Raw genomic sequence first — 26389 nt, forward strand, 5'->3', positions numbered from 1 at the left:
GGTATTTGTAGTACTGCTACAGTAGTCGTGGGACTTGCTGTGTTTAAGTCAACATTGTATTACAATGGATTATATTGAGTTAATGAAATGGACAAGTCCTCCCGGTTGTCATGATTGTGGTGTGAAGCTGACGACAAAAACATAAAAGGCTTGAGAAAAGTGATATATTTTAAATTTCTCTTAAAGCTATTTTTTAACCTTGGCTAATAGTGTGTGGTCAGACTTGGCTACAAGTCTGACCACACACTATGTATGTACACTATGTATATGTTCTGTTAAAGTATATCTAATGGAACCCTAAGACACTTGAGACGGTTAAGAGGCAACAGTCAGACCTTAATAATGTTAAAAATTGTAGTACAGATAATACGTACACAGAAACTTTAAGTGTTCTTGTAAACTTCATTAACAATTTGGGATTGTGATGCGGATAACGTAACGGGACGAGGCAGAGGTTTATTATTATACTTTCGACAGCTCTCAAAAGCAACTGTTTTGAAGATGGGAAATAAATGGACTTTCACATTAAGAGCTAAACCAGTCTGTTTATTTAAGGGTGGGCTTAACATTCCATCCTTGAATAATATTGATAACCATCCCGCCAAATAAATGAGCTCCATTCAGTGACGTCCTGACGTCGACCTGTGAGCCGTCCACCCACTCCTCACTGAGACCCTCTCGCCACCGCTAGGCCAAGCCCGCCGCCGCCGCCGCCTCGCCTCCTTCCTCAGAAGCCCCTAAGCCGCCGGTCCAGGACTCTGGCTCCACGTCTACAGCTGCCCCCGCCGTGGCCCCTGCCGCCGCCACCACCACCCCCGCCGCCGCCGTCCCCGTTCCCCCTGAGGCGGCCGCGGAGGAGCTGGCAGCGGCGGCCTCCGACGCCCCGCAGCCCGCCAGGTATGTTGGCCGGGACGGCCCTCTGATGGACCACCTCACTGACCTCAACTGTGCCTCCTAACAGGAGCTGGTTTGACTTGCGCCCTCTAGTGTTGGAGACTGGTTAGAGCAGGAATAAATCCGTGATGGCGTGGCGCCATCAAAAAAAAGTATATATTTTTTTTGTTCAACCCTAAAGGTGGTCGTATACCTGCCCCTACCTGCGATTGCCAGCAGTAGTGTTGAAATACCAACATACTCATAAGCCTGTATGGATATTTTTAACAATAACCAGAACACAACAATGGTCAAAAATAAGTCCAGTCTCGGACCTGCTGCTTGGATGATGGATACAGGACTGTTTAGTTGTTGGGAACTAACAGCCAAAAGCCCCTTTAGTACCAAGTCACTGGTTTTATATTGTGATGGAAATCCAGAAGCTCTTGGGCGTAGCCAGAAGCACGCAGCCCAACGTTGAGCCCAACGTTGCACGTGAGCAATTTCCTAAACGATAGTGGAACATTTGTGTGTTCTTGGTTCTGCAGCTCCAGTACCGCCGTCCAGGGAGTGGAAGCGTCTTCTGCACTGGGTAAGTCACATCCCCCCCCCCTCCCCCTCCTCTAGGTAAGAGGGGGACGTCTTATCGCCATGGGTACGGACGGTGGTAACTTTGATACTTTATAGACCTCTGAAGAATAAGTCCCGCCTCCAAGGCTCCGGTACTCTGTCAAATGTCTATGGGGAATAACATGGGGTTTATGAATGATCGTACATAACAAACTCTGTAGGTGGCGGAGAAGTAAAAGCTGTGAAGATTTTTGGTGCCGTTAAAGTAGCATTAATAATCGTTTACTTCTTTAACGGCACCGACAATCCAAAAACACAGTCGAAACTAGATGGAAAATGTGTGTAGTTCAAAACGTGATGCAGCTTTTACTTCTCCGCCACCTACAGAGTTTGTTATGTACGATCATTCATAAACCCCATGTTATTCCCATAGACATTTGACCGAGGGAACCGGAGCCTCGGAGGCGGGACTTATTCTTCAAAGATGTATCGACAAAATACATATACAACGACATGTATTTTGTCGTTGTTTATGAGCGTTTATAATGAGCGATGTTGTAAAGGAAATCCGCCACATACTGTAGCGATATACTATAGGTGTCCAGGCATCACAAGTTGCTGTGTTTATTACCTCACTGTACACCAGATGATACACTCGTTTCTGTTTTATTTGTGATTGAATGTGAGGTTAGAAAGACACTATTAACCCAATTAACTTGGTTATAATGTTCCTTTGGGAAAGGAAATGTTCCTTTTTGTTAAGAATGAGATTAGGGTGTTGTAAGACGTTGAGCCTCAGGTAAAGGTTTCCAGGGTGCTGAAGGGGCTCGTGGTTGTGTGTCCAGTGACGGGGGCAGAGTACGAGGCCATGCTGACGGAGATCATGTCCATGGGCTACGAGAGGGAGCGGGTGGTGGCCGCTCTCCGGGCCAGCTTCAACAACCCCCACAGAGCCGTGGAGTACCTCCTCACTGTGAGAACACACACACATTACCTGTAGCTGTAACACATACTCATCTGTACTATACCTGTAACACGTATACACACCTGTACTATACCTGTAACACGTATACACACCTGTACTATACCTGTAACACATACACACCTGTACTATACCTGTAACACGTATACACACCTGTACTATACCTGTAACACATACACACCTATACTATACCTGTAACACGTATACACACCTGTACTATACCTTTAACACATACACACCTGTACCAAACCTGTAACACACACACACACACACACACACACACACACACACACACACACACACACACACACACACACACACACACACACACACACACACACTAACTATACCTAGAATAAACTTAACTGTAACTATAACTCACCTGTAACATGTCTAACACGCATACTGTATTCCTATGTATATTTGCATATATTTGTATGTATTCTTATGTATATCTGTATGTATTCCAGGGTATTCCGAGCAGTCCGGTCCAGGAGACTAATCCTCCCACACAGCCTCCGGCGCCGGGCCGTACCGACGCTCCTCCTCTACCGGACGGTGAGTCGTCACAGCGCCCCCTGGTGGCCCCCTGGTGGCTCCCTGGTGGCCCCCTGGTGGCGCTGAAGGTCACCCGTTTCCTCTGAAACCCTCTCTTAGCAAATTATTGTAAACAATGTGTTTAGTTACAAAACAGAGCATTCTAGAGCCTCTACCAGACGGTATTCTCTGGATCTGGGATCCAGTGGTCCTAAAATGCTACGACGGCAGAACTTCTGAGAGAGACTGCTCGGAGCAGAGAGCCCGGAGTCAAAACCAGAAAGGGATGGAGAACAGGTTGACTTGTAACCGGAAGGTTGCTGGTTGGATCCCTGGCTCCTCCTAGTGTCGATGTGTCCCTGAGCGAGACCCTTAACCCTAACCGCTCCTGACCAGCTGGCTGTCGCCCTGCGTGGTCGACTCCGCCGCCGCTGTGTGTTAACCGCTAGTCCCTTTGGATAGACGCGTCTGCTGACCGTAAAAGTAGAACACCGGGTTTCCTGTTTTGTCATGGAAATGGAGACAAATGTATGAGAGTGGCAGCATGGCGCTTTCAGAAGGGGACTTTAAACGTGTGTGTATTTCAATGGGATTTGTCCAATGGACTAGGGCTGGGCGATTAATCGAATTTTGATAGCGATTTCGATTTCAGAGTGAATTGATCACCAAACTAATATAATTGAGTTGAAACGATTTTTTATTTTTTTAATAGAAATTGCAGAACAGCTGGATTCATATCTGGACTTTATTTTCTATTTGACCATTTTGTGTATTTTTTTAAGGGGAAATTTCAGTTCTTATTTAAAGTGTTTTGTTTTTTTTGGAGAGAAATTATGAATAAATGCATCATGTTTTCAAACTCAAAAATAATCCTTTGAATAATCGAGATTTCAATATTGACCAAAATAATCGTGATTATGATTTTTTTTTTCCATAATCGAGCAGCAGTCCAATGGACCAGGGTGTCATGTCTTGTTCTGACGAGTCCTGGGTTGTGTGTGTCCAGGCGAGAACCCTCTGGAGTTCCTGCGGAGCCAGGCCCAGTTCCAGAACATGAGGCACGCCATCCAGCAGAACCCCGCACTGCTGCCCACCCTCCTGCAACAGCTGGGCCGCGAGAACCCCCAGCTCCTACAGGTTAGAGCCGTCAGAACCGTCCCCCCGTCTCCTGTCCCCCAGGGGAGAACCGCGACGCCTAAACGCCTCCTCTTCTGCTCCTCCAGCAAATCAGCCAGCACCAGGAGCTGTTCATCCAGATGCTGAACGAGCCGCTGGGCGAGGGGGGCGAGGGGCCGGAGGTGGGCGAGCTGGGGGCCGTAGGAGAGGAGGGGGCCCCGGTCAACTACATCCAGGTCACCCCCCAGGAAAAGGAGGCCATAGAGAGGGTGAGGCTCTCCTCTTCTCTCCCCGTTGCGTGGAACACTTATAGCGTGAAGATGTCGTCCATCTCCTCGTACACTTTTGTTTAAATGGCGGCGCGATGTTGTCGTTTTGTGGTTTTCTGTAGCAGTTCTGTTTTCAGAGTGAGACCATCCTGATCTTGCTAGTTCACATTTAATTTCTCAACTTTCAAACCCCAGAAACGTGACTGGATCAGTCGGCACTGGGCAGTAAATGAATGAATTAAAGAGACATAAGGGGGCACCCTGACTAATGGTGAGGACGACCTCCTGTCCGTCATCATTTGATGCATTGGCAGCAATGATTACACGCTCGTCCGAGGTTCAAAATGATTCCAGCATTTGTTCTGCCCTTTTGTTACCCTGGAAATCCAGAGTTCTCGCGAGAGCACAATTTGCTCAGCGAGTCACTCTGGGAACGAGCGATATACTCACTCCCCGATTCCCCTGGCCCAGAACATTAACCAATCACATCAGTGTATCTGATGTAGGCGGGGCCAAAAGCGTTGCTGTTTTACCGACTGGATACGGCAAGAGTCTTATCTATTGGTTAGCTCCGCTGGTCTGGACACGTCACCCTTTGTATTCTTCTGATTGGTTGTAGTGTTATCCAATTGCGTGCAGTGATATTTTCAAATGCATACTTGGTTCCGTCCCTCGAGTTGGGCCGTTTTCATGACTCGTTGCCAGACCCTACAGCTCTCTATCAGAATCAGCTTTAATAGCCAAGTATGTTCACATCCATGGAATTTGACTCGGTAGGCGTTCACTCTCTCAGACAGGTAGACATATACAATATATATATATATATATATATATATATATATATATATATATGGTGGCTTAAATCAAGCGATCTGAGCTAGCTATGACGCCCGTTCAGTTTACAGAGTTTAGTATCACTCTGCGCCTAACTTGAACTGTTGCTGTTGTTTATTTATGTATAAAAGCAATAGCATAGTTCACTGAAGCCTACAAATATGTTGATTGCTGGAGAGGGTGGAAATGTTGTAAAGCAATAGGCACACGGTGAGTGAACTTGATAGTAGGCTAAATTGCCGGCGAACCGAGCTACCGTCTCTAGCCTTCTCTCTGAAGGACGCTACAGTGTGTTGCATAGCAACTGCCACACACTTCGCAGGCAGCCAGGAGGGACTACTTTTTTGTATTTGTTAAAAAAAATGCTTTTCTGACTTTCTCGCCTTTTCAAAATTAAGGGTGTCTATGACTTCCATTTCGCCATACTTACGTAACCGTTTTATAAAAGCAATAGATCACTTCAGTCAGTGGAATGTTCTCATTATACCACAGTGAAGGGGGTCGCCATCCCTCCGCTGCGCGTTAGGACGGACAACGCGCCTTAACTGTGGTATAATGAGAAGATACCACAGCCTGTCGTGATCTATTGCTTAAATATATATATCTCTCTCAGACACAAGGCTGCATACTATAAATAAATTGGGACAAATAGACAATACAAGTGGCAAATACAAATTCTAGATGTGGGTCTGGATTTCCCGTCTCTTCTGTCCCCTCCGGCCTCCTAACGTTGTGTGTTTGTCTCTAACGTTGTGCGTTTGTCTTCAACGTTGTGCGTTTGTCTTCAACGTTGTGCGTTTGTCTCCACCGTTGTGCGTTTGTCTCCAACGTTGTGCGTTTGTCTCCAACGTTGTGCGTTTGTCTCCAGTTAAAACAGCTGGGCTTCCCCGAGGCGCTGGTCATCCAGGCGTACTTCGCCTGCGAGAAGAACGAGAACCTGGCCGCCAACTTCCTCCTCAACCAGGGCTTTGAAGACGACTGAGATCTCCACCAAGACTCCTCCCCCCTCCCTCCCTCTCCCCCCGCCCTTCCTCCTCCCCCCCCTCCCATCTCCCCGTCGTTAGCTCAGCACAAGGACTGCACCCCCTGCCCACCACACCCCCACCCTACTGTACAGCCACCCAGCAGGGGAGGGGGGAGGGGGGGCGACCTGCGGGGGAGGGGGGGGCTGCCGGGGAGGGAGGCTTGGGGTGGGGGGGAGGTTTCTTGGGGGGAGGGAGAGAGGGAGGGGGAAACGGGGGAAGGGATCCTGAAATCCACCAGAATTCCAATGGAATGTGTGGGGCTTGTTTTAGGATCTTAATTAGATTTTAGGTTTGGGGGGGGGGGGGGGGGGTTCTGATGGGGGGAGGGCGAGCCTGAGAGAGTGTTGTGGGCGCATGTGTCTTTTTTTTTTTTTTTTTTTTCTGCGCGTGGGAGTGTCCGCTGGTACCTGTGCAGTCGGGCGAGAGACGGGGAGGAGCCGTGTGCATATCTACGCTTTGTTGACCCTGTTGGCGGAAGCACATTCAACTCGCTGCACGTGTACAACATTATCAGTGTGTGTGTGTGTGTACCTCTGTATGCATTCATCTGTGCACGTCCAAGGATGAAATGGCAGAGGTGGACTTGGCGTGCTGCTTTGCGCATGTGTGTGTGTGTGAGATGACGTAACTGGGGTGACGTGGGCGGAAGGGAACCAAGCGGGAACTAAAGTGATGTTTAATGACGAACGCTCTGGTCTGTCTTCATTCGTCGCACGCTGAGTCTGGAGCACGGCGGCGTTTCTGCAAGTCCACGGTTACGCTTACATTAAGGGTACATTCGTTTACCATTAATAAACATTAGGCAATGTAGTAGTAAGCATTATATGGCAATAACCCAATCCTATGAAATGTATAAATTAATACCTTGATTAACATGAACACCATTGCTGTAATTAATCTCAAAATCAAAAAGACTTCAATCAGAACAGAGCGGCAGTCCTACACCATTGCTAAACATTAACGAGACGGTTGGGTAGCTGAGCTGTTAATGACCTGATGCTTATTACTGGATTTACTGATCTCAAGTAATGGTTAGTAAATGTACACTTTTTTTTTTAAGTGTTAATGACTGATCATTTTAAAGCTCTCGGAATTTCGGAATTCAAATCAGATTTGGCCTCCATTACTATTAAAATGAGTACTGACATAAGTTCAATTTACATTTAGGGCATTTAGCAAATGCTTTCACCCAAGGAGACGTGTCGTGAGAAAGTGAAAATCACGTCTCCGCACAACGTGAGATGAGTGAACCCTGAATTCTGCATTAGCCATCTTATTAGAGGCCTCCTTTTGTAGTTCTTTCTGTGAGCTTTAATTCTATCCAGGACTTAAAAAATAGTCTTTTGCCAACTGTATGTAAACAAAATCATGTAAAAGATGGTGTCTTGATCATCCATGGTGGTGCAATGAAAAGGTGATGGAGACTGAACATTATTTGCACGTCTTTTAGATATGAGCATGTGTTTCAATGTAAGTTGAAGTTTAGAGGAGGCGCGATTCAAAACCTGTACTGGTCAGATTTCTAGTTATCTACGGTCTTCTACTGAAGTCAAATAGACTTGCTTCCTCTGGTCTAAGCTGGGATAATATACAATTGATTAACCCATTGGCACTTCTTTGGATGATCCTCAAGCATTCTTCAGATTCCCATAAACTAGAGGTATTGTGATGGACGAGGAGGTGTATTGGTTCATCTGTTGTCCCTAGTATTAACGGGTTCTTATATATTTTAATGACCAAGCTGGATGGATCAATCGTGAGAGAACAGCCTTTTTAATAAAGGTTAATAAAGTAAGGTTAATATATTATATATATATATGTAAGAGAAAAGGGACTCTGAAACTATTGGATAGTGTTGGGCACCCAGGTGAAATGGCCATGGGTTCAAATCCAAAGCCTGTCGCTTGCTCAAGGATCAGAGCCATCCTAGAGCTCATTTCATAACTGCTCCTTAATGACCTGCATTGTCTTAATGAGACGGGCTGCCTTAAGGTAGTCACTCACTACTGCATTTATATCTTTAAAAAAAAGACAAACTAGTTTGATCTTACATTATTTAATGTCACATTACAAAGTCAGTGTGGGGAAACAACCAGGGTCTGCAGCACTGTCGTCATGACAACCTGTGATGCAGAAATACTGAGAAGCATTCCCAAAGCCAGTGGTTAAGGACTGAGGGTACAAGCCACGATTCAAAAATACCAAAGCATTCAGACTACACAAACGTAAACACACACACACACACACACACATCCCGGAATCATCAGATAACATTGAGCGGTTCAGGTGTCACACCTTGTCGAAGGTGATTTTACCCTTTTTCAATTGAAAGCATCTTAAAAATACCACAGCAGTCTATCTCGTTGATCAAGTGGCACAGTTCATGTAGCAAACAGTCTGGAAAAAGTATTAAATGTAAAGAAGTATAGTGGTAACACTGTCGTCTCACACAAAACACCTAGGACACTAGAGATCTATTCTTCTGAGGAACAATTAGAAACTCATCCATTAGAAACGAGGGCTGGAGGTGACATCCTGTTGGTAACCGATACTTCCTGTGGGTCATGTTCTATCTGCCTACTCGACGGCGCCGGCCAAAGAGTTGTGGAAAACATCCTTCCGACTGTCGCCTACCATCCCCGATACAAACCCAGTGTCGGCTGCTGCCCGGCCCGACCCCAAACTAGTTCACGATCTGCTAAATATTTACAGAAATGTACACAAAATATCTGCTTTACTGGCCCCTCCGAGCGCATCGAAATAACGGGTCGCATCCCGTTCAAATACATTGCAAACCAGCCGCATGAACTGGTGTAAACCGGTTTAGAAGGGTTTGAACCAATTTGGACATGTTCAAACTGGTTCTGACATACCTAAACCAGTGCAGACCGGTTCTACAGTGTCACCGGACGTCGGTTGGGTGTGTGGGGGTTATATTCTCATCACAAAAGGTTCAAAAGCCGCTCGTTACAACCACACCCTTGTGCTACTTCCAGTGAGCGTCTGAAGAAGAAAAGAAAAAACTACAAATCCCTCCACCTGGGGGTTCCAGTCACCAGTTAAAACGGCTGCCTGAGGTTTTCAAGGAGAGGTGGGCTGAAGAGATGCTCATGTGGAATGTGGTCAAGTGTTGTGGGCCCGTGGTGAACGTGTCCTGCAGCCCGACAGGACACTCACACTGGTCTTGGTCGTTGGTCCGGGGTTCATGAAAAGACTCGTAGAAACGGTTTGGGAAAAAAAAGAAGGAGCTTTTAAAGTCGTTTAGAGAGTGGTGACCGAGGGGGAGTGCGTGTAAACTTGGACCCTTGTTTTGTAAAGCGGGGTCAGCGGTCAGGCCGGCGGGGCCGCGGGCCGGTACAGGTACTTCCATATGGCGTAGAAGTGCACGGCGGCGGCCAGAGCCACGAAGATGTGCCAGATGGCGTGGGCGAAGGGGATGACGCCGTCCGACTTGAAGAAGAAGACGCCGAGGCAGTAGAGGAGTCCGCCCACGGCCAGCTCCGCCAGACCCTCTGTGTTGGTCTGACACACACACACACACACACACACACTTTTATTCTTGTCCAATATTCTAATATATTTTACTTTTTGAGTTGACATAAAAATTCACTTGGAGCCACGACTTCTAAATTAAATATTTTACTGAGTCAATAATTGTGTTGGTCAACACACACACACACACACATTATTTTAAAAAGGGTTTGTAAAACCCAAAATCGTTTTTGTTTAAAAGGTGATGTGTCTGACATGATCTTCCACATAGTTATCGATGCCATTTCGTCAATGTGACTGTCGCTTTATTTCTTTTTTTTAAGATCCTGTTTTTGCCAACCAAATTGTAAAAGATCTAATCGGCTCCGACCTCCAGGGGCCGTCCTCTGGTGACGTCGAGGTCAAGCCGGGCTGAGCGGTACGCTCACACAGAGCCACTACGTTGAGAGGGCTTTGTGCGCTGAACAGTGGAGCTCTCTCTGTGTACACAGCAGTGTCACCGTGTCCAGAGTCAAACCCAACAGAAATTAGATGCCACACGGTTCATGTCAGTGTGGATCAACTAGGCCTGGGCAATAAAACAATACATATTCGTATCGTGGTAGACTTTTGATCAATATTAATGTTAAACACGTTCAATATATATCGATAAGAGACTGGAGCACAGAACCTAGCAGCTGGGTTTGTTACACAAACATGGTTTCATACTTATTTACAATATTTGAGTGTTTTTTATTGTTGTTGGAGTATTGATCAATGAAGAACAGTGGAAGGTCGTATTAAGTGTTAAACAGAAGTGTTTACATCCAGCATGGTAATTCCTAGTCTTTTTAGGTCATTAAAACGATCAACAGTTATCGATATCGATCAATATGATCGAGTTATATCGTGATACGTCTGTCAGCCGTATCGCCCAGGCCTAGGGTCGACACAGCGCTGTGGCTGAATCACCACTTAGTGGGTGACCCTTCAACTAGGGGTTGGATCGTGGTGCCCTGAGACAGGCATGAGGAAGAGGAGGAAGAGGAGGAAGGAGCAGGTCTCACCATGGAGGTGACGGCAGACGCCGGGAGGAAGCCCATGGTGAGATAGAAGGCCAACTCCACCAGCTTATACCTGCACACACACCTCAATTTCCTTTCATGCTGTACAAATCGATCACCCTATTATTTCCCCGATGCCTGAATGCGACTAGCTCTCTATGCTAAAGTTTCCCCGCTGCTCCGGCTCAATGCTAGCAGGATCCTGGGTCAGTGCTAACGCTAGGTCAGGATCCTGGGTCAGTGCTAACGCTAGGCTAGGGCTAACACTAGGTCAGAATCCTGGGTCAGTGCTAACGCTAGGCTAGGCTAGGTCAGGATCCTGGGTCAGTGCTAACGCTAGGCTAGGTCAGGATCCTGGGTCAGAGCTAACGCTAGGCTAGGCCAGGGGGGTCCTCACCTCTCGTGGAAGTTGAACACGTAGACGCTCCCCGCGGCGGCCATGAACCAGACGAACCAGCGCATGTGAGCGGCCAGCGGGCCCAGCTCCCTGAGGTTCAACCTGGACACCACACACACACACACACACACCAGACACACACACACCGCTTAGCCTCCACAGACAGTCAAAGTCAGCTCTGTTGTCAATGACTTCACATGTAGATAAACAAAGCAATGGAGAAGACGGTGAACAGATGAAGTGATAAGACAAGACACAGATAAGACCAGACATATCCTAGCACAACGAACAATAAAACAATAAAATATAATAAAATATAAGAGTGTACTATGTACACGTATGAAGTAGCAGCATAGGTTTCTGTATAATATAATATAATTTGAGTTGAGTTGTGGTAGTGCAAAAAAGGCAGTCAGTAATGGCAGATATATTTGTAATGGTAATAGTGTAAAAGAACAGTCAGTAGAATAGCAGCAACAGAGGGCTATGAACTATAACCAACAGAGGGCTATGAACTATAACCAACAGAGGGCTATGAACTATAACCAACAGAGGGCTATGAACTATAACCAACAGAGGGCTATGAACTATAACCAACAGAGGGCTATGAACTATAACCAACAGAGGGCTATGAACTAGAACCAACAGAGGGCTATGAACTATAACCAACAGAGGGCTATGAACTAGAACCAACAGAGGGCTATGAACTAGAACCAACAGAGGGCTATGAACTAGAACCAACAGAGGGCTATGAACTAGAACCAACAGAGGGCTATTCTTTCTTTATTCTGGTTCAAGTTGTAGTCCTATGTATGGCCTGTATTGTACTACTATGATGTAGTCTTATGGTTGTAGTCCCATGTCGTAGTTCTATGTCGTAATTCTATGTCGTAGAGTCTCACCAGGGGGTGTAGGAGGCAGCGATGAAGAAGTAGATCACAACTCTGTCACACATGTGGAAGCAGTGTTCCACAGACCTACACACACACACACACACACACACACACACACACACACACACACACACACACACACACACACACACACACACACACACACACACACACACACACACACACAATAAAACACAACAATTACCACATGGTAAAACAGTATGATCTTGGATGAATAAGCTGTAAGTAATTGTATGGCACAAACATAGCATGCCCTAGCCTAGCCATTGAGTTAGGCTATTGTTTGGGCCATGCTTTATGTTCTATAGAGGCTCTCAGGAGATGAGGGCTGCTGCCACACTGTCTACAGCAACTGCTTGCGAGATGTGAGCGTTGCTTAAATGAACCGAGCCAGCAGCACTACGCTGCTGTACATTCAGTCACTGGAGGACTACTTAATGTTGAGCCACTTAATGTTGGCATAAAAAACTAACAACAATATGCAATGGTGGAGATCTTTGACTATGCAAGTTGGTAAAAACTGCCTCAAAACTTGCAGACATAAATATGTACAGTATGTATACATCAACCAAATCTCGAACATTTAAAATAAAAAAAGGTAAAAATGTTGGATTCAAGTATTTTGGTTGTTTAATGTTTGCTTGACGCGTAATAGTTTACTCGAATACACGTTCGCACCCCTGGTGGCTGCCGATGCAGTGGTATAGTTAAGCACTAGGCATGGGCGATTTGCGAACGATTCGGTCAGAACGAACGAATCCCGAAGGTGAACGACAAGAACTGATTCCCAAAACAAGAGAACTGATTCTTTTTTTTTTTTACATAAAACAAAAATATGGTCACGTAAATAGAAGATACAAACTAACAGAGCTTCGTCTCCCCTCGACTTTATATTGATTGAGTCTAAAACGTTCTCATGGCGGTTGAGGTAGCTTGAGGCTGTTCTTCTCAAAACCACACACGTGTAATGCTCCAGCGGCGTCGTAGGCTAATGCTACAGAAATTTGCAGTTTTCCCCGAGCACCGTCACCGTCTGAGACCTTCTGGCTCCATTTGCGGGCGTACCTCATATTTAAAAGCAAAGGGGTGAGGCCATCACCTGAGATGCCCTGCCCAATGACGTAACAGACTGTATGACTTAACCAACTGAACGAACTGAACGAACGATTTGTGATAGTGAAGGGAACTGAAAAAACTGATTCCCAGAAAATAATCGTTTCGCCCATGCCTATTAAGCACTTCACCATCAGCCACCCAACCCCCACCCCACCCGGTAGCCTCTCTCTCACCTCATGTGGCTTTTCTTCCAGGAGATGATGTGGAAGACGGAGGAGACGAGAAAGAGTGCGATGAGGCCCAGGCCGTAGACCAGGGCCGTGAGGCGCTGCCAGCCGTCGTCCGACTGGCGGTGCAGCAGCGCCATGCCCAGGAACGCCGGCAGCACCAGCAGCTGAAACAAGCGCATCCGCCCATCAGAACCACAACACTGAGGAGAGCGTCGCCTGTTCAGGTGGTCGTTTGAACCCCGTCACCATCAGGTCCCAGTGACAAAGTGAGTCGCTCCTGGTTTATACAATTATTAGACAATCTGTTTGCATGACAATCAAGGTGTTGAAACAGGAAAAGATTTTGCAATATCTTCAGCATGTAAACTCGCAATCTCTTCCTCCGCAGCTTCATTAGCATATCGAACAACCCACAGGTTGGAGAACCCTATGGTCCGTACATAGTACTGTACCCTATGGTCCGTACATAGTACTGTGCCCTATGGTCTAACATAGTACTGTGTCCTATGGTCTGTACATAGTACTGTACCCTATGATCGGTACATAGTACTGTGCCCTATGGTCTGTACATAGTACTGTGCCCTATGGTCGGTACTTAGTACTGTACCCTATGGTCTGTACATAGTACTGTGTCCTATGGTCGGTAGTACATTACATGTTATCATCTCTACTTTGAGTCTTCTCACCGCGTGTGTGTAGCAGTTGGCGGCGTGCTCGTAGCAGGTCGGCTGGTAGCGGCAGTTCGCGGACGCCCTGCGGTTCATGAACCTAAAAACCAGACGAACCATGAGTCAAGTGCTGGGCGGAAGGTGACCCGTCCGACGGCCGCCTCCAGGGGGCCGTGACAGTGGAGCTGGGTCACGCCAGTGTCATTTTCATTTAAGCACACATGATGAAGAATATCACAGGTTACAAACCTTTGAAGGCTGTTGGCTCTCTTCATTTTAGTGCTTCAACACAAGCAATTAAAAATCGAACCTAACGAGAGACAATTGCAGAAAAGTAAATATCAACAGCCTATAAATCAATCCACCACAAGGAGCTGCCTTGCTAGCCAGGGGAAATGAACCCTACCCTATCATCTACTCATTCATATTTAAAAAAAACAACGATCTCACATGTGCTACATCAGCAGTTTCCCGTTATCTAACGCCAGTACACACGAACATTTTCAGCCTTTTCCGTAGCAGCATTCTGCTACCAACACTGCCTAACTCAAAGGGCTTCGGCCAAAGGTGTGCATGAGCGGCAGCTAGCGCAACGGACACCCGAGCAAGCAGCGCCGTCCCCCGGCTCCCGATCACTGAGAGCCGCCGCTCCGAGTCCGGAGGACCCGCGACAGGCAGCGACACGCTGAGTGACTGGAGCTCTGACCAATCCGCGAAGTGGAGAAGTGGTGCGTCTTTCTAACCGGCCAATTAGCGAGGAGCAGAGTGACGACATAACCATGACTCACCACGCTGGGAGGAAATGTGCCAACATCTCTTATGTTTCAACTCTTTTAACTTCGTACGTGTAATGAAGTAACGAATGAACCAAGTTTATACCTAATTAAATGGTTGCGACACAAATCAGGTATTTTCGGTTCGTTGCACGTAGTTCTGCCACGAGAAACAATATTTCTATAATAGGTTGCTTTATATAAATATTGAATTAACAAAATATAAAACAGGTTTATGTGACCGAATTCATATGGTAATGACATGATCAGAATACTCAATAAAATAAGAATAATAAAGATTTGTATATCTAGAGTGTGAATGCTGATATTCACACGCTAATAATCATGTGATTGATGTCGGCTAAATTGGAACGGCTCAAAATATATTAAATTAACCATGACATCTGGATTACACGACCAGCTTCATTAGATAACGATGTTATGTAAGGTCTTTATAGGGTATTTATTCTGTCTGGATGGGAGCCCGGACACTAATGCATAGTAGGCTCCGTATCTTATCATGAAATCCATTAAGTTAATAATCATATTTAATAAAACCCAAATAAAACCCCAGATATGACCCAAAGCTCACAAATGAATTAAAATCGTTGATCCCTCGATGAAATGTATCCCTCTCCCCAAATAATTAATGTTTTTAATCAGCATTTATTATTTATCTGAGTGACTGCCCAATCACTTGATGATTACTAAAGTTAAGCCAAGAGAGATCACATGTTACTCTTTTCTGACTACATACAACCTTCTACATACAACCATACAATCTTTCAAGTATGCGTTCTGAGCATGGGTTCTCAGCATTTCCTAAGCATGTTTTCTAAGCATGTTCTAAGTGTGTGTTTTGCACAAGGCTGGATCCGTGTTCTCAGAGTCTTGGAATCTGTACTGGTACAGTCAAAGTTCACAGACTTCAGCGCCAACACAAGCTGGGCCAAAGCAGCACTGATACACATGTAAGATACAGATAAGATATTGTCTGATAACACCTACACCCCTATACTTTGTCTATTGTTAGACCTACCTGTAGATAGATACTGTCTGTGTATCAACAACAGGCTATCTGTCCATCTGTTTGTTTGTCAGTCCAACAGTCTTATCTGTCTGCCTGTCTATCTCTGTTTGTATGTCTATCTGTCTGTCAAGTGATGTTATAAACTGTGTAAAATGGAATCTAATCTAAATGCAATATGCATACAATATAACTCAGAATTACAGCAGCATTATATTATGATGCAGCGCTACATGATCTGTCCATGGGTTTGCCGATGTAGCAGGCTACGACTACGCTAAGCTCTGCGTGTTAGCTGTTCAGAGGTCAACAGGTCTAGCAGGCTACGCTGAGCTGTTGGCCCAGGATTACAAATGGCCTGGCAGGCGCTTCAACATAACATTGTCTTCCAGATAATCATAATATCATGTGTGTGTGTGTGTGTGTGTGTGTGTGTGTGTGTGTGTGTGTGTGATGTATGAATTCAGTGTTTGTGTGTGTATGTTTTTATTATGCATGAGTACTGAAATAGAGTACACCACAACAGGTTGTTAGTAATGCTATAGGTCTACACACACACACACACACACACACACACACACACACACACACACACACACACACACACACACACACACACACACACACACACACACACACACTCACACACGAGCGCTAAGCTAAGGCCACTAGCAAGGCATTGGGAACCTCTGTGATATGCTAATGTGTTTGCTATCACAACAATGCTAACACCTTAGAGTGTGCGGTGTGAAAGGGGCTATTGTTGACATTGTTTTGAGAACCATAAAGTGTGGACTTTTAAACAACATCAATGTTTATCAGAAAATACATGTTTGTGGGTTTAGCAGCTAGCCTATACCTCAGTAACTCACTGTTTCAATAACTCTTCTGTTTGCTGACAGAGCCGTTAAGGTTGGAAACTATGAATCTTTTCATTTTTTGACTTAGAATGGAGTTTGATTATACTCTACAGAGATACTTTCAGATAACATTCTATTCTATTTTCCATTACTATATATTCACTTTTGTCAAAAGACAGGTAGAGCTTAGGTGGCATCTTGTTCCAGCATGCCTACAATAAACTGAACCAAACCAGAACCTTTAAGCTGGACGTAAAACACCATAACTAAACTAGCAAGGCCCTATTGTATTCTATTTTACTATATAATATTGAATTGTATTCTACTATACTCCATTATATTGTGTTCCATTCTGCTGTTTTATTGTTTTCTACTCGCACGCACGCACACACACACACACACACACACACACACACACACACACACACACACACACACACACACACACACACACACACACACACACACACAGATCTATTAGATCTAATATATTAAAACACGTGTGAACAAAAGCATGTTGCTGCGTCGTCTTACCGTCTGCTCTGGACCGGCGGTCTCCTCCCACGCAGTAAACAAACTACTAATAAACGATGGCAACAACAAGCAGGTCCCCACGACATGTTCCACAGAGTCCGGGACACAAGTGAGAGTCTTTCCTCCAGGCGGAGAGCAGGGGTTAGGGGGGTGTGGGGGGGGGGTGTGTGGGGGGTCCGGGGGGTCAAGGGTCGGCGGTCAGACCGTGGTGCTCTTCTTGGGGCGGGAGTCGGCCTGCGGTGAGTCGTGGTAGCTGGGGATGATGCTGGTGGGGTCCCAACGGCCCGCGGCGGCGGCGGCGGCGGGCGCGCTCTGCATCACCACCAGGCGGATGGGGGACTGCGTGGGCTGGGGCTCCGGGGCGTACTCCTTGGACGGGTCCTTGCCCCGGCAGTCATACATGATGCAGGAGATGAGGAAGACCAGCAGCAGGATGACGTAGCTGGCGATGAGGATGCAGAGGTTCAGGGTGACCGGGTCGATCTCCTGGTAGTTCTCGAGGAAGCCCATCTCTGCCCTGCATGCCCCCCCGCAGGGAGAGAAGAACCCACCAGGAACACACCAGGAACACGCTAGGAACACGCTAGGAACACGCTAGGAACAAGGCTGGGACACGCAGCTACCGGTGACAGAAGGCCGTTCCCTGATCCTCCACAATCCCCCCCTTCTCTCTCACTCTCTCTCTCTCTCAATCTCTCTCAATCTCTCCCGCTATCTCTCAAACATTGTCTTTCCATCTTCTGTCTTCTGTCCATCCCAACTTCTTATTTCTCTCATCCACCCCAGTCTCTCCTGTTTCTCTTTCTGTCAACTTCTACTTCCCCTGTGTCTCTCTCTCTGCGTCTCTCTCTCTGTCACCTTATCTACCCTGTCACTCTCTTCTCCTCTGTTTCTCTCTTTCCCCCTCTCCCTCCCTCTCTCTCTGTCTCCCACTCCCTCTCTCGTTGTCAATCTCTATCCCTCTCACTTTATCTCTCTTTTTATCTCTCTCTGTGTGTCGATGTCTCTCTCTCTCTCTCTCGCTCTCTCTCTGTCTCTTTGTCTCTCTATGTTTGACTTTGTGGTATAAATACTTTAATCTGAGCCCCTCCCCCTGCTGTGTTTTAATCCCGAGTGTCGCTGGATCCTCCGTGTTTCACAGAACGCTACCGTCTTATATTACTGCGTAACGCCAAACTCCAACGCACACATTTACAAAAGGCTTAGTGAAACTCTGACGTGTATGTGCACATTAAATTACATTATGTGTGTGTGTGTGTGTGTGTGTGTGTGTGTGTGTGTGTGTGTGTGTGTGTGTGTGTGTGTGTGTGCGCGCGCGCGCGTGCGTGCGTGCGTGCGTGCGTGTGTGCGTGCGTGTGTGTGTGTGTGTGTGTGTGTGTGTGTGTGTGCGTGTGTGAGCGTGTGTGAGCGTGTGCGTGTGCGTGAGCGTGTGCGTGTGATCTTAATCTAGATTGGGAGGAGGATTGCCAGAGGAGCCATCTGGCTAAACAGCGGAGTGCAACCCCACGGGCCACTCAGAACACACACCCGCGGTGCAGTTCACCCCGACGCCACAAGAGGCTGAGTTCAGTTTATAGATTGACGCCAAACCATGAATATTATCAGTAAGGAATTGATGCTAAAGCTTTCTGTAACCCGACTTCATGGAATTACAAAAATGTTCTTCAAACAATCAACAGAACGGTGGGTGCTGCTTCTAAACCCCTACAGAATTTAAATGTTTTGTTATGTTTATTTGCTAATAAATTTGACTCTCTACTTGACAAGTTTAGTCGGTTAGTCCAAAACTACTTGATTAATATTATACTATCTGATTAATATTGTGTGTGACTTCAGCCAAGGCAATTAGTTGACTATAGTTGCCTCTGACCTATTTTTACTACTACTTTCTATAGTTCTGACCCCAAAGTTAACATCGCGATACTTCTGAGTTCTTATTTTGAGTTCTTATTTTCTGAGTAAATAAAATGAGATGTCTTGGGGAAACCAGTGTTATGCGGTATTGAAGCAAATCAAACAACAAAAACAACCCCGTGTCTGCTGGTTAAAAGCCGTCCGTACAGCTGCTGTGAAGTATGTTTCCTCATGTTGTCTATGAAACTGAAAGGAACCAACACAAATAAGCAGTTTACCCTCACCACCAATAGAGGGCACTAGAGGTGTAAAAACCCCATTACCGTCACATCAACAGTGTTTTACAATACATCTTTCAAAATAAAGAGACGAATATAATTTGTATGAATATTTATTTACAATAACAATTAGGTCTATAGTGCTTTGTAATTTTTTTTAAGCATTTAGTCCGAAATGGGCTTCTCAACCCGGGCTTTGTGTATAAGCAGGGACATGAGTGAGAACTTATCTTAACTTATATCGAAAACGTCAAAACTAAACCATAACAGTAGCATCTGTTATGGTAGCAAAGTGACTGTGCTCTTACAATATGATTAATATCAAGTTATTGTTGTGCTTAATGTGGATGTTTAGCGATTTGTACTACCTGAATATTTATAACCCTCCACAAGAAAACTAAAATATATTAACATAGTAGCATTTGAAAGAAGAGACAGACAAAGACACACACACACACACACACACACACACACACACACACACACACACACACACACACACACACACACACACACACATTTTGGCCTCTCAGTGACTGTAACTGAGGAGCATTTGAGCATTAATCAGAAAACGGTCGTGTGTAAGTTGTCTTAATGTTGTCTTAATGTTGTCGTCGTGAGGTCTTTACGTGATGGAGAATGAAAACTTCAGTCAGGCTCAAGTTCATTTCTCAGCAAAAATAAAATCCCAATTTCTTGAATAACCGTTGCGCCTCAATACTGTATATGGCTCATCATGGTATAATAATAATCAATCTGTTCTCTTGTTTCTCCACTAGCCCTGGGCGATATGGCTGAAAGACATATTGCGATATAACTTGATCAAATTGATTGATATCGATAACTATTCATCATTTTAATGACCTAAAAAGACTAGGAATTACCATGCTGGATTTAAACACTTCTGTTTAACACTTTATATGACCTTCCACTGTTCTGCATTTACTCCAATGTCGATACAACAATGAAAAACACTCAAATATTGTAAATAAGTATGGTGTTTACCGTGTTTGTGTAACAAACAAACAGCTGCTAGATTCGGTGGTCCAGTCTCTTATCGATATATATTGAACATGTTTTAAATTGATATTGATCAAGAGGCTATCACGATACGATCATTTATTGTTTCATTGCCCAGGCCTAATCTCCACAATACAGTAAAATAGATATATTACCCTCTCCGGACCCAAACATCAACCAACCACAGCGAGGCTGAGAACAGCCCCCTCGGACACTACAGCTCCTGCTCGCTCTTGTAGCACTGCGGGTCGAGCGGTATCGCCGTCTGCAGCATGTCGAACTCCCTCTGGTGGGCGTCCATGTCCAGCACGCACATCATGCTCTGGGCGCCCGTCGTCACGGCAGCTGGGTCCTGGCCTGCCTTCTGGAGGTCCGCCGTCAGCGAGGTCCGCCTCTCCTCCCGCCGCCCCACCGGCGACAGCGCCCGGCACAAGTCAAAGATGTCCTCCTCCTCGTCCTCCTCGTCCTCGCCGCAGGTCAGCGCCACCTCGTTGTCGTAGCAGAAGGAGCTCGGCGCCTCCCTGGCCGACGGCGGCGGCAGTGGCGGGGACCCGGCGGAGGAGGCGTGGCGGCTGGCGGCCTCGTCCAGCTCCTTGGCGCTGAGGTGTGGCGTGGACGGCACCTCGTAGGTCTGGTGGAAGCGGGAGTAGTCCACCCGGTAGTGGTCGCGGTCCTCGCAGATCACAGGCTCGAAGCGGTGGCCCCAGAAGACCTCGCGGGCCAGGTAGGAGCTGCGGAACTGCGTGGACATGGCGGTGGCCTCCACCATGCCCTCCAGGATCACCACGATCTCAAAGTGCTCGGCCTGCAGGTCGGCGCGGCTCAGCGCGTACAGCGGGCTGTCCTTGTCGATCTCGTGGACGATGACGAGCGGCGACACGAGGAAGATGCGGTCGGTGCCCTCGTCGTAGCCCACGTTCAGGTCCATCTGCTCCAGGGGCACGAACTCGCCCTCCTCCGTGACGTAGGGCCGCAGCAGCTGGGCCCGCACGTGGGCCTCCACGATGTGCGAGTGGCGCAGGTTGGCCACGCGCCACATGAGGCAGAGCCGGCCGTCGCGCAGCGCGATGACGGCGTTCCGTGAGAACATCAGCGTCTGGTTCCGCTTCTTGGGCCGCGCCATCTTGGCCATGATGGTGCCGATCATGAAGGAGTCCAGGATGCAGCCCACCACGCACTGCACCACCACCGTCGCCACCGCCACCGGGCACTCCTCCGTCACGCAGCGCCAGCCGTAGCCGATGGTGGTCTGGGTCTCCATGGAGAACAGCAGCGCGCCCAGGAGGCCCTGCACGTGGAGGAGACACGGCACGCGGGGGCCGCGGGGGCCGCCCCCCGGGGGCCCCGGGGGGAGCAGGGGGTCCGGTCCGTGGGCCGCCCCCGCCGGCCACGCCTCAGACGGGCTCTGGAAGTCGCCGTGGGCCAGGGACACCAGGTAGAAGATGAGCCCGAAGAAGAGCCAGGAGAGCAGGAAGCTGAGGCAGAAGAGCAGCAGCAGGCTGCGCCAGCGGATGTCCACGCAGGTGGTGAAGAGGTCGGCCATGTAGCGCTGGCTCCAGTCGTCCAGGCCGCTGAACACCACGTTGCAGTGGCCGCTCTTCTTCACGAAGCGGCTGCGCAGCTGGCCGGGGGGCCCCCGCGGCGGACCCTGGCCGCCGCCGCTCCTCCTCCCCCCGCCGCGCTGCTCCTCCCTGCCGGCCGCCAAGGAGGAGGTAGAGGAGGAGTGCGGCGGGGAGTTGTGGCCGTTCAGGAGCCCCTGGCTGGAGACCTTACGGTGCTCGTCCTCCTGGAGCACGGAGCGCAGGCTGAACCTGGAGGTCAGACGGGTCCACACTGACGTCAGACACACACGCCTCACACCCCGCCGTCCACACTGACGTCATACACACATGCCTCACACCCCAAGGTCCACACTGACGTCATACACACACGCCTCACACCCCCTCATCCACTTAGTGAGAGAACCATTAGCATATGATAATTAACAATTATTTGCCGAAGGCTCCGTGAATAGTGGGGAATATTATTAGTATTATTAGTGTTGTGCAAGTTCACCCTTCACATGAACTAGTTCAAAGTTCAGTTCATACAAAAGAAAATGAATAAATTCACGTTCATAGTTCACCAATTCAGTTTTGAACTAGTTCATGTTCAGTTCATTAACAGTTTTTTTAGAAACCGAAGAAAAACTGTTGGAGTGAGTATTCTGTGCTTATCTTTTAAAATGAATCCTCTCCATTACCTGCTGCCCATCACTACAATTTCAAATTGTTGTGGATATTATTTGTACACCTGTTTCTTTCATCACAACTAAGGCAGTAACTCTATTTAATAAACATGTCATCTGGACCCAAGCATCAATTCATATGTGTATATACATATTTGTATATACACATATATACGAAGATGTATACAAACATATGTACACACTCATACACACACACATATGAGCATCGCATTAGTGCTGAGTCAGTCCAGGTCCTGGCAGCCTGTGGCTCAGAGTTCTGGGCGAGCAGCGCGCTGTGCCCTTTAGACGCACAGCGGTGAATCAGATTAACTCTGTTATCCAACAAGGGTCTTATGGTGGAGGAAATAGAAATATGATTTTAATACAGGCTCAATTTTAATACATAACTGACTCAGAATTGTGTCAAATGATGATAGGAAGGTGTCACAAGCCTTTCAAAACACTGAAAATTAGGTATATATATTGATGAGTGTATGAGTGTATGAGTGTATATACATTTAGTGTATATGTATATATACTACATATATATATATATTATATATATATATATGTGTGTGTGTGTGTGTGTGTATACATGTGTGTATATTTATGTGTGTTTATATATGTGTGTATACAGTATATACTGAAGTTCAGGCTTGATAACTAGCGTGGACAGTGTTAGCCGCGGTTAGCTCCCTGCGGGGAGGACGGCCGCGTGACGGCTGAGGTGTCACACGAGGATTAGCTGGTGAGAAGCTGAGGAGGATCTCAGGATGGATTTAGAGATTATAACGAAACACACACGGCAGGAACGATGACACACACACAGAGTCTGACAGACAGACACACAGTGTCTGATAGACAGACAGACACATAGAGTCTGACAGACAGACAGACAGGAGGCATATCCATCCACAGACATATCCATTTTACATTTCAGTATTTTATCAGTTAAGAAGAATCTGGAAAACGAACCTGCTGCCTCGTCTTGTCCCCATCACCCCTGGCAGTGGCTCCCAGGGGCCACAGTCTGGACCCAGGGGCCCCGGTGGCCCTGGTCGGCCCCCTAGCACCACAGACCAGCTGCTCCAATGTCCCGGCAGTTAGACAGACAGTAAGACACACAGACAGACAGACACTGAAACAAGCTTCCTACTGGAAGAACGATTGGCCTCATCCGTCCATCTTGTATACAGCAGGATGCAGACCAACTGTCACAAAGCTGGACCAAACCAAAAGGTTCTTGGTTTGATCCCCATGTACTCACTCACAGCATCCCAGAGCAAGATGACCCTAACCCCAACCTGCTCCTTAATGACCTGTCTCTGTACTGTCTAACCCCAACCTGTTCCTTAATGACCCTGTCTGTGCTGTCTAACCCCTACCTGCTCCTTAATGACCCGTCTCTGTACTGTCTAACCCCTACCTGCTCCTTAATGACCCGTCTCTGTGCTGTCTAACCCCTACCTGCTCCTTAATGACCCGTCTCTGTGCTGTCTAACCCCTACCTGCTCCTTAATGACCCGTCTCTGTGCTGTCTAACCCCTACCTGCTCCTTAATGACCCGTCTCTGTGCTGTCTAACCCCTACCTGCTCCTTAAAGACCCGTCTCTGTGCTGTCTAACCCCTACCTGCTCCTTAATGACCCGTCTCTGTGCTGTCTAACCCCTACCTGCTCCTTAATGACCCGTCTCTGTGCTGTCTAACCCCTACCTGCTCCTTAATGACCCATCTCTGTGCTGTCTAACCCCTACCTGCTTCTTAATGACCCGTCGCTGTGCTGTCTAACCCCTACCTGCTCCTTAATGACCCGTCTCTGTGCTGTCTAACCCCTACCTGCTCCTTAATGACCCGTCTCTGTGCTGTCTAACCCCTACCTGCTCCTTAATGACCCGTCTCTGTACTGTCTAACCCCTACCTGCTCCTTAATGACCCGTCTCTGTACTGTCTAACCCCTACCTGCTCCTTAATGACCCGTCTCTGTACTGTCTAACCCCTACCTGCTCCTTAATGACCTGTCTCTGTACTGTTTAACCCCTACCTGCTCCTTAATGACCTGTCTCTGCAGACTCCAGATGTCTCCTCTAACTTCCTGTTTGACCTCCTGTACATACGTAGGCCTGAGCAGGTCTTGGCTTGTGGGCTGGTTGCCTGGGTAACCGCTACACACAGATGTCAATTTAGACGTAATCCTTCAATAACAGGAAGAGGGAGAGCAGGATAGATAGAGGGATAGAGAGAGAGAACGTCTAGAGAGAGCGAGCGAGAGATAAAGAGAGAGGGGTTGATGGAGACGGATGGATGGAAAGATACATGTATATGTAGAGATGATTCAGTGATAGACAGTTGGATGGATGGATGAACAGAGGTAATGGAGGGACGGATCCAGGTGGGTTTGTTTGTTTTATTGTTCTGTATAATAAAAAACATTTTAAATCACTTTTAATATCCCCTACTTTGAACCTCACATACACATGCATTCACACACACACACACACACACACACACACACACACACACACACACACATAAACTCCACCAATAAGACAACCCATTTAAACCAATTACAAACCACTCCATACTAAACCAGTTTCAACCACCTCCACTGTCCCATTAGAAACCTGTTTGCAGGTCACACCTGGTCATCTGGTCATCTGGTTGTCTGGTTCAGGGGTATATGTCCTGTTGAGATTGTGATGGTTGTATTGTATTGATAAAGTTGAGGTAGTGATGGTTAAACTGTATGCAAGAAGACCTCTGTCAGACCTCTTTAAGACCCGGCCGTCCGCAGGCATTAACGTGCAGCAGTGTGCGTATAATAAGCTTGTACATGACAAACATCCGTCAATGTCACGCAGTATTTCTTGGCGTAGGATAACTGTGATTGAAAGATGACGATGTTTATAAATGTTTTCCTAACTTATCCAAACCAACTGCAGAACTCGTCATTAATTCATTCATTTATTCATCCATACAGTGTTCTGTTGCTATGAGACACCCATTTCCTCTCCGATATCGCTCAATTATTATCTTAATATTAAATGACCAACAACAACAAGTTGGTTGTTCTTTCACTTTTCAATTTAGATTTGACTAAGATCTAACCAGAACATCTCTTTATAGTTTGTTGAAACAATTAGATTTCAAGAGAACATGAAGTGGTGAGATGAGTTATCAAACAGTAAATATGTTAACTCAGGGTTTATATGACAATGTTTACAGGAAGGAGGAAGAGTACTGACCTTTATACCCGTTCAAACTCTGACTAGCTCAGGTCAAAATCCCTCTTTTTCAGTTCACCTCAAAGGTTCCACGTTCATTCTCCCAGAGTTTTGTTTTTATCAATCTTTCCTTATCTTTCCCTCCTCTGAGAAAATCCTTTTATTTTCTCCTCCGCTGCCTGCGCTGCCGTCTGGCTGTAATCCTCTGGCTAAACTCTGTCCTCCACACCAGCACAACTCTACAGTAGGAGGGGTGGAGGAGCAGAGGAGAGCAACTCCTGTGTCCTCCACTGCCCACACCAATCCCACTGAAGGAGAAGAGGCGGTGAGGGTGAGTGAGGGGGGAGGGAGGAGAGGAGGGCTAAGGAGAGGGCCGCAGAGGAGGTGCTGATGGAGAGGAGAGACCAGACGCCACTCTAGGTTCTCTCGCCTCGTTCTACCTGGTGGACCATCTCCTCGTTGTTCGGAGCAGAGGAGGAGGTTCTAGTGAGGTTCTCCCTCCTCCTGCCACCTCAGTATCTGCTCCCTCACCTCACCGCACTGCCATGGAGACCTGAGGACTTGTAACACCCCTCTCCTCCTCTGCCAC

At 47.0% G+C, this 26389-nt stretch overlaps 3 protein-coding genes and 1 pseudogene across 4 annotated transcripts in view; 1 reads left to right on the forward strand and 3 right to left on the reverse strand.

Moving 5' to 3' along the window:
• The window catches only part of rad23aa (RAD23 homolog A, nucleotide excision repair protein a), a 7913-nt gene extending 1020 nt beyond the window's left edge, over positions 1 to 6893 (forward strand). The window contains exons 3-9 of the mRNA XM_084488242.1: positions 692 to 897; positions 1422 to 1465; positions 2289 to 2416; positions 2896 to 2983; positions 3969 to 4099; positions 4186 to 4347; positions 6050 to 6893. Coding sequence (XP_084344368.1) covers positions 692 to 897; positions 1422 to 1465; positions 2289 to 2416; positions 2896 to 2983; positions 3969 to 4099; positions 4186 to 4347; positions 6050 to 6163 — 873 coding nt within the window. The 3' untranslated portion in view covers positions 6164 to 6893. The remainder of the gene's footprint in view (positions 1 to 691; positions 898 to 1421; positions 1466 to 2288; positions 2417 to 2895; positions 2984 to 3968; positions 4100 to 4185; positions 4348 to 6049) is intronic.
• A 1359-nt stretch (positions 6894 to 8252) lies between these two features.
• mmd (monocyte to macrophage differentiation-associated) lies at positions 8253 to 14660 on the reverse strand. Its single transcript, XM_084488246.1, has 8 exons — positions 14457 to 14660; positions 14256 to 14316; positions 14025 to 14106; positions 13342 to 13502; positions 12041 to 12115; positions 11139 to 11240; positions 10745 to 10814; positions 8253 to 9728 (listed from the first exon to the last, which is right to left on the reverse strand). The coding sequence occupies exons 2-8, from the start codon at positions 14279 to 14281 to the stop codon at positions 9537 to 9539; spliced, it is 708 nt and encodes a 235-aa protein (XP_084344372.1). The 5' UTR covers positions 14282 to 14316; positions 14457 to 14660; the 3' UTR covers positions 8253 to 9536.
• Positions 14661 to 17398: 2738 nt separating this feature from the next.
• Positions 17399 to 17710, reverse strand: LOC311382152 (small integral membrane protein 36-like; the record flags this gene model as incomplete). The annotated part of the gene is made up of 1 exon (XM_084488503.1): positions 17399 to 17710. One exon carries the CDS (start codon positions 17708 to 17710, stop codon positions 17399 to 17401), a length of 312 nt encoding a protein of 103 aa, XP_084344629.1.
• Positions 17711 to 20566: 2856 nt separating this feature from the next.
• On the reverse strand, positions 20567 to 26347 carry LOC311382168 (ATP-sensitive inward rectifier potassium channel 12 pseudogene; annotated as a pseudogene). The gene is made up of 2 exons: positions 26337 to 26347; positions 20567 to 22163 (listed from the first exon to the last, which is right to left on the reverse strand). The product of its transcript is annotated as an ATP-sensitive inward rectifier potassium channel 12 pseudogene (transcript).
• Between the last annotated feature and the right edge of the window lie 42 nt (positions 26348 to 26389).

This window comes from Micromesistius poutassou (assembly GCF_964030765.1).
Source record: "Micromesistius poutassou genome assembly, chromosome: 1".
In the NCBI taxonomy this organism is placed as follows: domain Eukaryota; kingdom Metazoa; phylum Chordata; class Actinopteri; order Gadiformes; family Gadidae; genus Micromesistius; species Micromesistius poutassou.